Source organism: Monodelphis domestica, chromosome 3, assembly GCF_027887165.1.
Source record: "Monodelphis domestica isolate mMonDom1 chromosome 3, mMonDom1.pri, whole genome shotgun sequence".
Lineage (NCBI taxonomy): Eukaryota > Metazoa > Chordata > Mammalia > Didelphimorphia > Didelphidae > Monodelphis > Monodelphis domestica.
The window spans coordinates 230,047,467-230,062,933 of NC_077229.1; the positions used below are offsets into that span (position 1 = coordinate 230,047,467).

Here is a 15,467-nt window from a genome sequence, read left to right on the forward strand (position 1 = left end):
TTGAGGAACTTATGAGAAATAATGCTATCCACATCCAGAGAAAGAACTGTGGGAACAGAAATGTAGAAGAAAAACATGATTGATCACATGGTTCAATGGGTACATGACTGGGTATTTTGGCTTTGAATGATCACTCTTTTGCAAATATGAATAACATGGAAATAGGTTTTGAACAATGATATATGTATAACCCAGTGGAATTGCTTGTCAGCTCTGGGAGTGGAGAGGGAAGAAGGTAGGGAAAGACCATGAATCATGTAACCAGGGAAAAATATTCTAAATAAATAATTTTTTAAAAGGAGGAAAGATATATAAATTATATTTAACATTAATTTTAACACTATATGTATTCTTTTGAGAAGATGAAAATAATTTCTTGGTTTTACTTTTTTAAAAATAATATGTTTTTCCAGTTGTCCTCTACTGTCAATTTTCTATGTATGGAAGATAAAATAATATTCTACCTATGTGGAAACCCACATAGGACTCCCAGGTAGTTGGAATACAGCTAAAATATTGCATACACAAAGTATGCAAAAAAAGATTTCTGAATTAGCAAAAGAGATGTTTCAAATTTTAAGTGTTAAATCACAGGCAATTTCAATTCTATGAAACTATTTAGATCCTATGATGGGGGGGGGGGGCAGCTAAGTGGCTCAGTGGATCTGAAGACAGGAGATCTTGGGCTGCAATCTCAGACTATCCTGGCTATGTGACCCCAGGCAAATCAAAACCCTTATTGCCAAGCATTACTGCATTTCTGCAGTAATGGAGTGTGTGTGTGTGTGTGTGTGTGTGTGTGTGTGTGTGTGTGTGTAATTATATATAATATATTAACATATATAAATATTAAATAATGATTATAAGACAGAAGATAAGGGTTAAAAATAAGGAAAAAAAAAAGATCCTATGATGTATATAAGTCACACTGGGAATATATATGATGCTAAAAAATAACAGTCCTAATTGGAACGAACTTCTATTTTTAGAGGCAGAACAGGAGATAACGTACAAAACAAAAAATACAAGATATCGAGGTGGGGGGGGGAAGGAGGGGGTGAGAGAGAGGGGGTGGGGGAGGGGAAGAGACAGAGAGAGAGAGAGAGAGAGAGAGAGAGACAGAGACAGAGACAGAGGGGGAGAGAGAGAGAGAGAGAGGGAGAGGGAGAGAGAGAGAGAGAGAGAGAGACAGAGAGACAGAGAGACAGAGAGAGAGACAGAGAGACAGAGAGACAGAGAGGGAGAGAGGGAGAGAGAGGGAGAGGGAGAGGGAGAGGGAGAATGCTCTATTCCTCCCCAGCAATAAAATCTATTGGCTATGTCAGTCTCTCCCATTCTTTCCTACCTGTATGTTCTCATCATAACCTTTGATTCTTCATTTACTGCTAAGTTTCCTGGTCTATCAATCTTGTTCTAGTCTCTTTTTTTCTTTCCCCTGTCTTGACCTTATGGCTAGCCTCTTCAATAATGCATTTCTTATCAGCCTTCTCTTGCTTTTTAAATTAGCATACTGCCACAAGTCTGTCCTAGGCTCCATTCCGTACTCTATCTTATTACTCTCTTGAAAAGCTAATCTATTCCCAAGTAGATATTTATCAGCTCTAGATCTATAGTTTGTAATTCTAATTTTTTCCAGAGCTTAAATCATTTCTAATTGTCTATTATATTTTCACCTAGAGGGCCAGCTGACACCTCAAATTCATCATGTCTAAAACCACTCTTTTCACTAATCTCATTTTCTTCTAACTTTTTTGTTTCTTTGAATGTCATTGCCACCTAGTGTAGAAGTGTAGTATAGTGTAGTGTATTGTATTGTAGTGTATTGTATTGTAGTGTATTGTAGTGTAGTGTAGTGTAGTGTAGTGTATTGTAGTGTAGTGTAGTGTAGTGTAGTGTAGTGTAGTGTAGTGTAGTGTAAAGGTTAAAAATTAGACTATAGAAACCTGCCATTTATTGAGAAATGTTATGGGACTGCGATTAATGATTGTGTCTGATTCCAGAAAAAGGGGACAAAGTGAAAAAAAAGCACAAGGTCAAGGAGGCCATCCAATCCCAATGGGATTGATGGGAATCTGTAAACTCTATAAACTCATTAAAGGGACCTACTCAAGTTGTCCCTGACCTGAGTTTTGAAGAAAGCTAATGATCTGAGTTAGAAGTGAAGAGCAAGTATATCTGATTTTCCTTAAAATCTGTGCAAGTGGGAAGGAGACTAAATTCTAGTTCAAAGACTGGAAAGTAGGTAAATTTGCTAGAAATACAGTGAGTATAAAAGAGAATAATATGCAGTAAGCCTGGAGAAAGAGGCTAGAGCCAGACTTAGGAGACTTTAAAAAGCCAAGAAAAGGAGTTTATATTTCATTTTAGTGGTAAAGGGAGCTACTGATTCTTCTGAAACAAAATAGACAAGGCCAGACTTCTGCATTAGAAGGGCTGTTTTAGCAGCTATGTGAAAAATGGCTTGGCACAGAGATAGACTGGAAGTCAAAAGTCCAATTAAGAAGCTACTGTGTGAGAGTAAAGATGAGAAGGGATGAGGAGCTGAAAAAGAGTGATAGCTATGTAAAAGTAAAATTTGGCAAAGTTGATTTGAGGGAAATTTTTGTCAAGTTTTATAAAATTGTCCTGGATTCTCTCTAGACAGAAATGACCCTCAAATCTCTAAGGTTTCTATTTAATCTCATATACTCTTATGTTAACTTGTATTATAGTTATTTATATACATATTTTATTTTTATATATGAGATTACAAACTCGTTGAGGTAACTATATTCATTTTACATCTCCAAGGTCTTATATGTAATATGTGCAAAAGTAATCAATAAAAAGTAATATTTGAATTGAAACAATTAAATATAATATCTTAAGCATGCATGTGTAGACCCTAAATGCTAAATAATATCACCAAAATACAAATTCCAATTGTGTCTTTTGAAGAAGATTCTAAAACCATAAAGATAAAAGCTTCTTCATAACCATTCCCTTGAAAATGCTTCTTTAACATATCTAATATCTAAAACCCTATTTTACCCAAGATCTCACTGTTGAATGACAACATACTAAGTTTATCACCTATATCTGCAAATTACAATGTAAAAACTAAAGGACCACATTCAAAATTTAAATTACTTATAACACTTGACATGTGTATAGTTTGTTTTAAAATTTTATATATGGCTGTCACAAATATTTCTGTATTACAGTGCTATTAGTGATATCTTATACTCTTGAATGTACATTAGAAATAAACTAAGTTAAAATTATAGTTGTCAATAAATTCTAGTAAATTACATCATTCAAAAGGTTTTTTTTTTCCCCTTTCTCCATTTTCCAAAGTCAATGTAAAAGCAAATTAAGCAAATAATTGCAATTCTAAAGCTATATGGTCAGGATATGAATACTGAAAACCTTTGACTTAAAAAGCATGTAAAATAGATTCATTAAGTATTGGGAAAATTAATTTTTCTTTACACATTAAATACACCTATTACAGATTACATGTTAAATGAATATTTGTACTTGGAACTTTATTTTCCCAGAGACCAACAATTTAAATTCAGAGGTGATTAAAATAAAAGCATATCACTCTTTATTAATTACCTGTGTGAATTCTGCTATGTCTTTCTAGTTGACTTGGTTTAGCAAATGCCTTTTCACAAGTGTCACACTTAAATACTCTTGGCTTCTGAGAACTTAAAGAAGGACCTGCTTGATGTGTCTGCATATGCTCCTGTTTAATAAACAACAACAAAAAAAATGCATTTTTTGAAATCTTTTGGAAAGACAGAAATTTGGAATGGCAAGGGTTAAAAAAAAAAAGGCAGCCACCCCCCCCAACAATAACAAAACCCAATAAAGTGAGATTGATGAAAGGAACATCTTTTAATTTGATGTATTATTTTGCCTTATTTATTAGACTGATTAAACCTACAAAATTTCTGGTACTTAAAGGTCATATAGTTCAACTTCCTCATTTGGCAGGCAGATGAGGGGAGACAGGCCCACAGATGAACAGACTTGCATAGTGATTCATCTGTGAATTAATTATCCTGCTTACAATCACAGAAATTGGAAACTGAATGATATCTAAAAAAATCATTCAGTACTAATCCTTTGTTTTACATATCAAGAAGGCGGGACATAAGGTTAAATCACTTAGCATCACTTATCACAAACACAGGACTAATAAATTAATCTCTGAACTCTCAATTCATTCTTTTTAAATTACATAGGTTTTTCACTTTCCCACCTCCCTTATTACCACATAGTAGAATGTAAATAATTTTTTATCTATCTCATGTACCCTGGTCCTTTGTAATTTTTTTGAGAGGGAAAAGGAAGGAGAGAGTATGTTTATAATTTCATTACTGTATTGAACTCCTGGTATAGAAACTCCTCCCAACACAGATCTTAGAATTTACTTACAGTGTTATCGGAGGTGCTGAGAGGGCTAGGGATTCACATTGGGTCACACAGCTAGTATATACCAAAGGCAAAAACTTCAACCTAGATGTCCCCAACTCCAAGGAAAATCCTATGATCTAAAATGCCATTATTCCTCTGATCTTGTATTTATCAGGCACTTCACAAATATTTATTGAATTGACTTATTGGAACTTGTGTTTACTAGAGAAAACTTTATGGGGAAAAGTCCAGTATGCCATACTTAGTATATGTTTCTTGAATTGAAGTAGAAATTGAAATTGGGGTCTAAGTGATGGTTGATATTTGATTAAACAGAAAGGAAAAGGGGACTTCAAGGGGCATACATGGTCTGAACAAAAGCTTAAAGGTAAAAACTGAGTATGAAGTCTTTGACAGAGCTGAGAACTAATGTTGGGCAGTGATAGGAATGTATCAGCAAACCCATAGGACTAACAATAGAGAATTATGCAGAAACTGAAACAAAAAACAAAGACATGTTAAAAGTGAAAGCTAGCCATTGCACTGAGTATTAGTACCTTAAAAATAATAACCATAACAATCATAGCTGTGTTTTGGATAAAGTAATAAGGCATCCTTAACTCTAGGCTCTTGAGAGAGTGAAGTGGTGCAGTGATTAGATTATTAGGCCTGTAGTCAGGAGGTTCCAAGTTCAAATCCAGCCTCATACACTTCCTGGCTATGTTATTACCATGGTGAGTCATTGTCTGCTTGAGTTTCCTCATCTGTAAATTAGGGATAATAATAGCACCTACCTCATAGGGTTATTGTGAAGAATGAATGAGATATTTGCAAAGGAAAGTGCCCAGAATATAGTAGGTGCTTTATAAATGCTTATTTCTCCCTCATCCTCTCACTTCCAATATTCAATCAGTAGTCAAGACATCAATTCTAACTCTATAATATCTCTTGTATCAGTCCTGTTCTCTCTACCTGCATGACACTGCTTTAGTTTCAGAATTGAATCCCTCTTACTTAGACTATTTCAATAGTCTCCTAATACATATCCTTGCTTCTGGTCTCTCAAATCAATCCTTCACACAGCTACCATCAAATCCTATTTCAAAATCTTTAGCAGCTCCATATTGCCTTTAGTATAAAATACAAATGCATTATTGAGGCATTTAAAACTTCACAATCTAACAACTTAACTATCTAGATTTGTTATATAGGAAGCAATATCAACTCCCACCATACATTTCTATATTTCAGCCAAATTACATCACTAGCTATTTTCTCAAATTAACATTCAACTTCTAATATTCATGCCATGCTTGGAAAAATATTCCCTTCTTTTTACTGCCATTTTTTATTATCCTTTAGTTTCCTTCAAAGTGCCTGCAATGTTTTTTCCCAGTTGTAGTGCTTGCTCTCCCCTTCAAATTATAGGCTATTTCCTCTGAATAGAATGCAAACTCCTCCAGACCATTGGCCACTTCATTATTGTTTTTGCAATTCCTTTTGGTAAGTCAATCCTTTTTTGGCTTTTCTACAACATTCCACAATATTAACTTCTCCATATCTCCTGGATACTATCTCCTCTTTGGGCATTTATGACATTGTCCTTTTGGGGGGGTTCTCTTCCTACCTACTTCTTCTTAGCCTTTTTTTGCTGGATCATCATCCCAATCAATTTCTAAGTATAAGTATACTCTAAGGCTTTGTCCTGGGTTCAAATCTGTTATTTCTTCACATGCTCTCCTTTACTGATGTCAGTCCACAGGTTTAATATCTTCAAGCAGAACCTAGTGTTTCTTCCCTGAGCTCTAGTCCTGCATTTATAGCTGACTATACATTTGACATTTCTATCTGGAAGTCTGATAGGCAGCTCAAAATCAACATGTCCAAAACAATTCATTCTCTTTTCCCTGAATTCCATACTTCTAAACTTTCATATTTCTGTCAAGGGCAACCACATCCTTCCAATCATTCATATGTACAACTTAAGTGTCAACTTCTATTCTTCATTCTATCTGTATATTCAATCAGTTGCCAATCTTTTCCACACCTATCTATCCTCTTCTCTATTGACATTTCCAAAACCCTATCCATGCCCTCATCACTTCTAGGATGACAAAGAAACTCTACTGCTTGGTTTTAAAAATTCCTCACAACCTATCTCCACCTTACATTTTGGCTTTTTAAATATATTACTCACCTCCACTAGCCTTCTTACTGTGCCTCAAATACAACATTCTGGGATCTCCTTTCTCCAAACATTTGTACTAGTTATTTTCCTTTCCTGAATCCATTTCTTCCCCAACTCCCTCATTTTTTAAACCTTTACCTTCTGTCTTAGAATCAATACTAACTATTTGTCCCAATATAAGGGCTAGGTAACTGGGGTTAAGTGACTTCCTAGGTGTCTGAGGCCAAATTTGAACCCAGGACCTCCCATTTCTAGGTCTAGTTGCTCCTTCACCTCTATCTCTTAAAAAGCTAGTTTTCTTCAAAGCTAAGATCAACAATCCTGTTCCATGTGAATCCTTTCCTGATCATTCTAGTTCCTACTGCCCTTTTCAGATTTGAGACGAAAATTAATTTCATTTTAAACCTTTTATCTCTAGTGTATATTATGTAGTGTCTGGGACATAGAAGGCACCATATTAATACTTGTTTAATTAATAATATGTGAAGTGTATATATACAAATGTGTATGTATTCAGTCTTCATTTAACTCTAGAAGAGCATTTCTATATAAAAAATGAAATAGAAAAGGATGACTGCAAGTGAAACCTGTATCTTTCTTATCTGTCTGTGTCTCTTTGTATGTCCATTCTCTTCTGTTCATTTTCCTTTAAATGCTTCAATGGCCCTGTTTCCTCTTTTTTTTCCTTGATAACATTCCTAGCCCTCTTGACTTACATCTTGGAAAAAAATTAAGCACAACACAATGAAAAAAGTTCACTCATTGGCCATACCAGAAAATAGTTAATATTCACATTGTTACTGCTTGCCTGAAATGAATTTTAGCATGAGTGTTCAAGACCATCACAAGATTAAAGGGAGAAGGACCAGTTAGAAGATAATTTTAGCATTCCAGGTAACTTAACTAGAATACTGCTAGTAGTAATGAAGAGATTGATATGAGAGACATTGTAGGGATGGAATTAAAGAAATGAGCAAACATGATGTTTTTAATTGGGGGGGAGGGGGCAATTATAATGCTACCAACAGAGAGAAGGAAATAAAAGAGACTCAGAACAAGAGATGATAAATTCAGTTCTGGACATAAGAACTGGTGGGATCTCCAGGAGATGTGTTCAAAAGGCAATTAAAAATACCTCTGTGGTACACTTCAAAAGTGAGACAGCCTTGAAGAATAGTGAAAGCTGAGCAACAATAATAAATAAACTAGTACTACTCTTTGGGGCATTGTGTCATGCACATACATTTGTAAGGCATGCATGCCCTGAAAATCACAAACACCACAACTAAGAAATTACTTTGGTATCTAAACCTCTAATATCTGAGGAACATTGTTTATTAAGCATTATCATGAACACTGTGCTAGACATTATATATAGCTTATAAGGAATTTAGGTACCAAAGCTGCCCAAAGCTAAACTTGTTAGAAAATAGTCACAGAATTTTATAACCCAAAGTTACATTTCCCCATGACATTCATAAACAGAAATAAAAGTGCTTCAATCAGATCAGATTATTTGTATTTAGACATAAACAATAGATTATGATTTTGTATTTGGAAAGTAAACAAATTAACTTCAGGTTAATCATTTAGCTTCACAAAACAATAATATTAACAATTTTTACATGGTGGTGTATTGCATTTTGCAAAGCACTTTACATATATTCTCTCATTTGATTGTTATAATCTTGTGAGACAAGAGTTATTATTTCCCCTATTTTAAAGAAGAAACTGAGGCTCAGTAAAGGTTGGAGGTCTTCCTGATTCTAGGGCCAATATTCTTGTCCATAAAAGAATCTACACACAACACCAAGTTCCAGAAAACCCTTTTTACTAGGAAGTTCAAAAGAATATCTTCGAGCGCTGATGCATGAATGAAAAAATCTAAATGTAAATAATGAGATTCATAAATGGCTTTTACAGAAAAAGCAAAATGCAGGATAAAGTAAAGGCAAAGATAACAAACTATTTGACTATAGTGTCAGGTATCCTAATGCCAATAGCTACCAACTACACAAATGCTAGCAATAACTTATATCAGCCAACCAAGAAAAAGAGATGTTATTTTAGAAAAGAAATCAGCTTGGTATATCATTATATTTTTTGGTGGGAGGATGTAAAGATGAGTTATGATTCCCAAAGCCTATCATGGTCTTGGATTGTTCACCATGACAATTGTACAGAGGAAAGCTCCCTAGTGAGAATTATACACTACCTTCTTTTTATCTAATGTATTTTCACTTTCATTTTAAAAGTCATAAATAACTGACAGGTAATTTTTCTATATTAAGCATCCAAAATGATTTAAAGTTATGCCATTGGGTATACAAATCTGTTTTCCCCCCTTTTCTTTAATCCTCAATGCCTTATCAGAAAGCCACAAACTATTCTTATTCTCTTCTTAATTGCATATTATTGTCCCTGTGATTAAATCATCCTAAGAAGCAAGAAGGCAAACAAATTTCCAATGGAGTGAGATCAAAATACAAAACTTACATTTCCAAGAAATAATGGAGTTACATATGTTAAATGTCCCTGGACTATTTGGTCCAGATTATGAATACCCTGAAAACTGGGAGAGGAAAGTCTATAGGAGAAAGACAAAGTATGTCCAGATACCACTATCCTGAGAGAGGAAGCTTTGGAGGTTCGTATAGGGCAGTGCCTTTTCTCAATTAGCATTGTATTATGTGAGAAGGGAATTGGTTTTTTGATTTAATCAATTAGGGCTTGGACTTCACCTCCTTTTGTTTTCAATTTTAATCAATCAGTGAGAGACAGGAAATTGATAACAAAGGCACTGATCCTTTGAGTGGTGCCAGGCAAATTGAAGAACTGTGATTGGTTCCTGGGAAGTGATATGGGAGAGCTAGTGGGTGAAGAAAACTGCTTATAAGGTGAAACCACTAGTAAGAAGTTGGGGAGACTGACTGAGACATACTCTCACATTGGTGATTTTATTGAAAACAAACACTAGGGTGTTAGGCTAAGTAATTCTTTATTTCCTTTCTGTAATTTCCTCCTTTTCTTATCTTTCTATTTTTATTATATTAAATTGGTAAAGCCACTGACAACCTTTTGATTTTGGTTTTAATTATTAATAATTTGGTGACAACCTCTTTTAAATATTATAATTAGGATGGCAAAAGGTGGTACTTTATTAGGACGTAACCGAGAATTAAAGTGAGGTATGCCACAGAAAGATTAAGCAAGCAAAATGTAGACTCAGCAATTCACATCTTTTAAATCAGGGGTCCCCAAACTTTTTACACAGGGGGCCAGTTCACTGTCTCTCAGAACATTGGAGGGCCAAACTATAAACAAAAACTATGAACAAATCTGTATATTGCTGTCTGGGATAGCGGAGGCTGCAGCATTGGCTGTGATGGGCCTGTCACACCTTGCACAGACCCATCACCACCACCACTATACTGGGCAGCAGTATACACAGTGTGGTCCCCTCCTCCAGATAGTCACTCACCATGCTGAAGTCTTCCATTGTGCAGCCACATAATCCTTTCTGAGGTGCCTCGTTCTCATTCAATTACTCTCAGAACAAGGCACCCTGCAAAGGATTATGTCACCAGAAGTAGTACTGTGCGTGAGCAATGCTGGACTTTGCAGTGCTGCCACATACAGTGCTCTTCTCACTGACCACCAATGAAAGAGGTGCCCCTTCTGGAAGTGTGGTGAGGGCTGGATAAATGGCCTTGGGGGGCCGCATAGTTTGGGGATCCCTGTTCTAAATGAAGGGTACAAAAGATGTTAAAAGCTAAGAAACATCAGAACTGTGAACCAATAAACAATAAGAACAGTGAGAAGGAAAATAGGTAGTATACAAAATTGTGACTAACCTAATTAATTAAAAAGACCTCCCTCGCTTGAAAGTTAAACCTCACCCAAAGATTTCCATATAAGCCTATTCACTCCACACCAAGGGGGTTCTTAGTCACTTCCAGTTTCTGGATGGTCTCTCTACTTCTCAAGAATCAATTTTTCTTGAAAAGCCAAGTCTTATAAAGAGTTCAACAAAGAACCCCAAGTTAATGCCCATCACTACACACACCGACTTGTTCAAGTAGTCTCCATTCATTTCTCTCATGCAATGTTAACCAACTTGAGGGGTTCTCAATGATTCAAGCCCAGGACACTCAATGCTTACAAAAGGATACATTTAACATATACAAATACCTAACATAAAAAAAAAAACATACAGACCTTACAAAAGGATAACTTTACCACATGCCCATAAATGACATATATAAGCTATAATTCTTACCCATAGAAGATCTCATCATTAGGAATAGGGATGAACTTCCCCCACATTTTACTCATCAGAAAAGGAATCACACTGGGAGAAAAACTCCCACATGAGCCCAGTGTCGGAGTGAAACTTTTCTGGCAAGTAAAAGGATTCAGTGATCCCACTGTGGTTAGCTTATGTGGTCAGTTACAATTAAAATTATCTTGTGAGAGGGGGCAGCTGGGTAGCTCAGTGGATTGAGAGCCAGGCCTAGAGATGGGAGGTCCCAGGTTCAAATCTGGCCTCAAACACTTCCCAGCTGTGTGACCCTGGGCAAGTCATTTGACCCCCATTGCCTAGCCCTTACCACTCTTCTGCCTTGGAGCCAATACACAGTATTGACTCCAAGACAGAAGGTAAGGGTTTAAAAAAAAAAATTATCTTGTGAGAGTGATTTTTGGGTAAGAATAAAGTGTACTGATTATATCAGATTCATTGGTTAGGACAGCATCATAATGAATAAAGTAAAAAGGTCTCCATGGCTGTCTTTCACAGCTAGGGACAACCTGAGTTGGGCCAGGCAGCCTAATGAACAGATTTTTAGGAGCTCATTATTTAGCTCCTCCCTTACCATCCCAAACCATCTTTAATAGATAATAGTTAATTAAGGAGTGGTCCATCAACCTACCTATCCTTCCCCCTACTTATATCATGGGAAAGGTACCCAGGAAAAGAACCTGTGTTTCCTTCAATTATTAAACATATTCTGTTAAAAAGGAAGACATTCCTTGGGATTCTCAAGGACAAAGAAGATTCCCAAGGAAAAAAACAAGAGACTGGAGGGTATCTCCGATCCAGATCCCAGATACAGGAATACATAGTAATTCTCTCTAATATATCAGAATTAATACAGTATATTAGGGAATAAGAATCTTTGCAACCTTTAAAACTGTTGCTCTTTTCACCTACTTTTGAAGCTGCTATTCCTGGGTTGGTGAACCTACTGACCCCCCCTTCCCCCGCCCTCCCCAAACACTCCGGAGAACATTTCTCACACCATGACCTGCCCCTCTGCCTAGTAGCCTAAAGGGAATGTGTCCTCTCTCCCCTGTCTGGGGTAAAGCTGATGGCTCACATGCAGCATGAGGGTGCAGTTTGGGCACTTGGTCTCTAAAAAAAATCACCATCACTGGCCTATTCTGTCCATTGTGTGGTCCCTTACAGTGATTTATAGTAAATCCCTATTTGAAGCTATGATAAGGTGTGACATTACTGGAGAACAGAAGAATGAAGAAGGCTTTGCAGATGCTGCCACAAGGAGACCTCAACTTCACTCAGTTGGCTGGATGCTAACCCTGCATACTGTTGCTCCCAGTCAAACCAACCACTATCTACCTCATTATGTACTTGTGCTTTACCACTGATGATGAGCAACATGGATGAGTTACTTTCAAGTTATTTGCAGAAAAGGTTCCAAAGATAGCGGAAAACTTCCATGATATGAGAATTAATCCCTTTGGTTGCAAGGGATCACTGCTGAGTTTATGAGCCAAGGTGATGATTTCATATGCCATAATAGCACTGGAGTCAAGTCCATACACAGGGAGAAATTTCCTGATGAGAATTTCATACAGAAGCACACTGGCTCTGGCATCTTGCCTGTGGCAACTGCTAGGCATAACACGTGACTCCCTGTTTTTCATCTGGAATGATGATTGATCTGCTGGATCAATAAGCATGTGCTTGTTTGGCCAGGCAGAAGAAAGTATGAACTGTGTGGAAGCCATAAATATGTCAGGTATCAAAATGGCAAAATAAACAAGAAAATCACCACTAATGAAGGGATGATTCTCATAAATGTTGCTTCTTGCTCCCATTCACCCCTACCCTTGGGGAGAGGAGAGGGGAGCAGCTAGGTGGCACAGTAGATAAGAGTGCCAGTCCAGAAATCAGGAAGACTCATCTTCTTGAATTCAAATCTGGCCTCAGATGCTTATTGTATGATCCCAGGCAAGTCATTTAACTCTCAGTTATTCATTTGTAAAATGAGTTAGGGAAGGAAACGACAGACCACTTCAGAATCTTTGCCAAACACCAAATCAGTTCACAAAGAGTCAGACACAACTGAAAAACAACTCAATGATATCATCATTCCCTTAAAGGGAGTATCTTTCTGAAGTAGCTAGGTGGCTCAATGGATAGAATGCTGGGCCTAGGGGACAGGAAGACTTGTCAAATCTGGCCTCCAATATTGATTAGTTGTGCGACACTGGGTAAGTCTAAACCTGTTTGCCTCAATGCATAAAATGAGGTGCAAAAGGAAATGACAAAGTAGTATCTTTGCCAGGAACACATAAAATGGGATCACAGAGTTGGATATGACTGAAATGAATAACAAACAACAATGCACCTATTGTGTGATATTGTTTACTATGACTATGTTGTTATATCTCTTAGGTAAGCCTATAAGGGCCATTAGGATAGGAAAAATGTCTTTTTGAAATTATTTAAATCAACCCCAACACCGAGCATAGTGTAGCTCACAGGAGATCATAATATCTATAACCTCTCATATCAATCACTCCCCACTTCTCGCCATTAAGAGGGCCATTACCAATACCCTATCACCTCTTCCATGGACTATTACAATAACCAAATTGGTCTTGTTAGTTCAGATTTTTCTCTCTCTCTAATCTATATGCCATGTCATTGCCAAATGAAAAAAGTATGCATTTCTCTTTTCTTATCAATATACCACGTCACTTTCTAGCTCAAGAAGCTTCTGTTGCTCCCTATTGCCTCTTAAGATAAAAGATAAATTACCCTGTATGACATCTAAAGCCCTTTATGGTCTAGCTTGATTCTTTCTTTACAAACTTATTTCATAATACTACATCTCACATACTTAACATTCTATTCAAATTAGCATTTTTGCTATTTCTGTAGAAAGAACTCTTGCTGCTATCTTTATATATTTGCACTAGTAGTCCCTTCATTCCTGAAATGCTTTCCCTACTCAGTTTCATTCTCTGGAATCCCTAGTAGCCTTGAAAGTTCAATTTAATTACAACTTCATATGAATGCTTTCTAGTTTTCCCCGAGGTGCTGGTGCTCTTTCTCTCTCAGAAATTACTCTGTATTTACATTACATTTATTGTTGTAACCCCCAATGAATATTAATTTCATGAAATAAAGGAAGTTTCTTTTTCTGTCTTTGAATCTCATGTATGTCTAGTGTAGTGTCTTCTACAAAATAATGTTTAAAATGTTTGTTGAATTTAATGAATAAATGTGAGTTTGTTTTATTTTGCTTTGTATGTGACTTGCGATGAGGGAAAGTCCATTAGAAAGGATTACTGACTGACATATGGGATTCTTCTTTATAAACTCACGTGTCCAATGTCATGCCTGGGTCTTGATAGCAAAAAGAATGAATCTTTTAGCTAGTATTTTATAAAATGAATATTTGGTCTTGAAAAAGCATATTTTTAAAGTCAAAAAAACATGATGAAAGAGTAGGCAGTATAAGGAGTGGGATTGTTAAAAAGGATTCTTGGGTCACATATTTAAAATGAAGATGATAAAAAAATTCTCTAGTACATAGTCATATTCCATGAAGGTTAAGTCAACATTTGGGATCTAATATGGACTAATTTTATTAGTGAATGAGGTTTAGAAATGCATAATTACCTCATTGGGCATTCTAAAAACGTTTATACAGAATGTGAAAACTGGCAATTATAATTTTTCAAAGCATTTGAGAAATTCTTGATTCCTCAGACCACTTATTTTTTTCATGGGGTAATTAGTTTATTACACTTCAGGAAAAGAAAGGAGACATTTTAAGTCCTAAGTAAAAAAAACAACAAGAAAATCATAACTGTTCACGTCCAACACGCAAGTATTTTTCATAGTATAATGGGTAGTTGGTTATAAGCCCAATAATGACGACTATCATTCTAAAGGAAAAAAAATTACCTTGAGATGTGTTGCCCGCTTGAAGGCTTTACTACAGATGGGGCAAACATGTATCCGTTCTTTGCCATGAACCTCTTTGCTATGGTGCATTAGCATGGTTGCAGATGAAAAAGTGCGATTACATTCAAAACACTGGTGTACTCGGCCTTCTTTTTCAGACTGACTGCTTTTATTCAGGTTTGGTGAAACATCAGTGACCTAGAGAAATTTATGAAGAGTATTATTATTTTTTATTTTTCACAAAGAAGTTTATTTTTTGTGTTTAAATCCATATGTGGACCATTAAAAGCAATAACATGGATGGCATTATTTCCTTTTTTTTCTACTTATATTTAAATAGTTTAACTGACAGATATAACAAAAAAAAAATAAACATATCCCTATACCTTGAACATTCATCCAAGTTACACTATATGTTATTATATGAAAGCATATAAAAGTCATGCATAGCTTCAATTACGAAGTGTTCCTTCAATAAAAAACTACACACAGCTTGTCAGGTGATACTGACAAACATTCAGGGGATCCTGAAGGGGTGAGGAGAATGAGATGTGGTGAGAAGGATGACACACATCAGGAGCACCACTAAAGCTGGTGGCAATCAGAGGCGAGGTTTACTGATCACAGCTAGTATTTTATAAAGTGGCATAGGCA

General features: G+C 36.1%; 1 protein-coding gene across 10 annotated transcripts in view; it reads right to left on the bottom strand.

Moving 5' to 3' along the window:
• The window catches only part of ZNF236 (zinc finger protein 236), a 240,519-nt gene that overhangs the window by 9,084 nt on the left and 215,968 nt on the right, over positions 1 to 15,467 (bottom strand). For all 10 annotated transcript variants that reach the window (XM_007487804.3, XM_056823559.1, XM_007487802.3 and 7 more), the window contains 2 exons: positions 14,814 to 15,011; positions 3,601 to 3,730 (listed from right to left, as the gene is read on the bottom strand). In XM_007487804.3, coding sequence (XP_007487866.1) covers positions 3,601 to 3,730; positions 14,814 to 15,011 — 328 coding nt within the window. The remainder of the gene's footprint in view (positions 1 to 3,600; positions 3,731 to 14,813; positions 15,012 to 15,467) is intronic.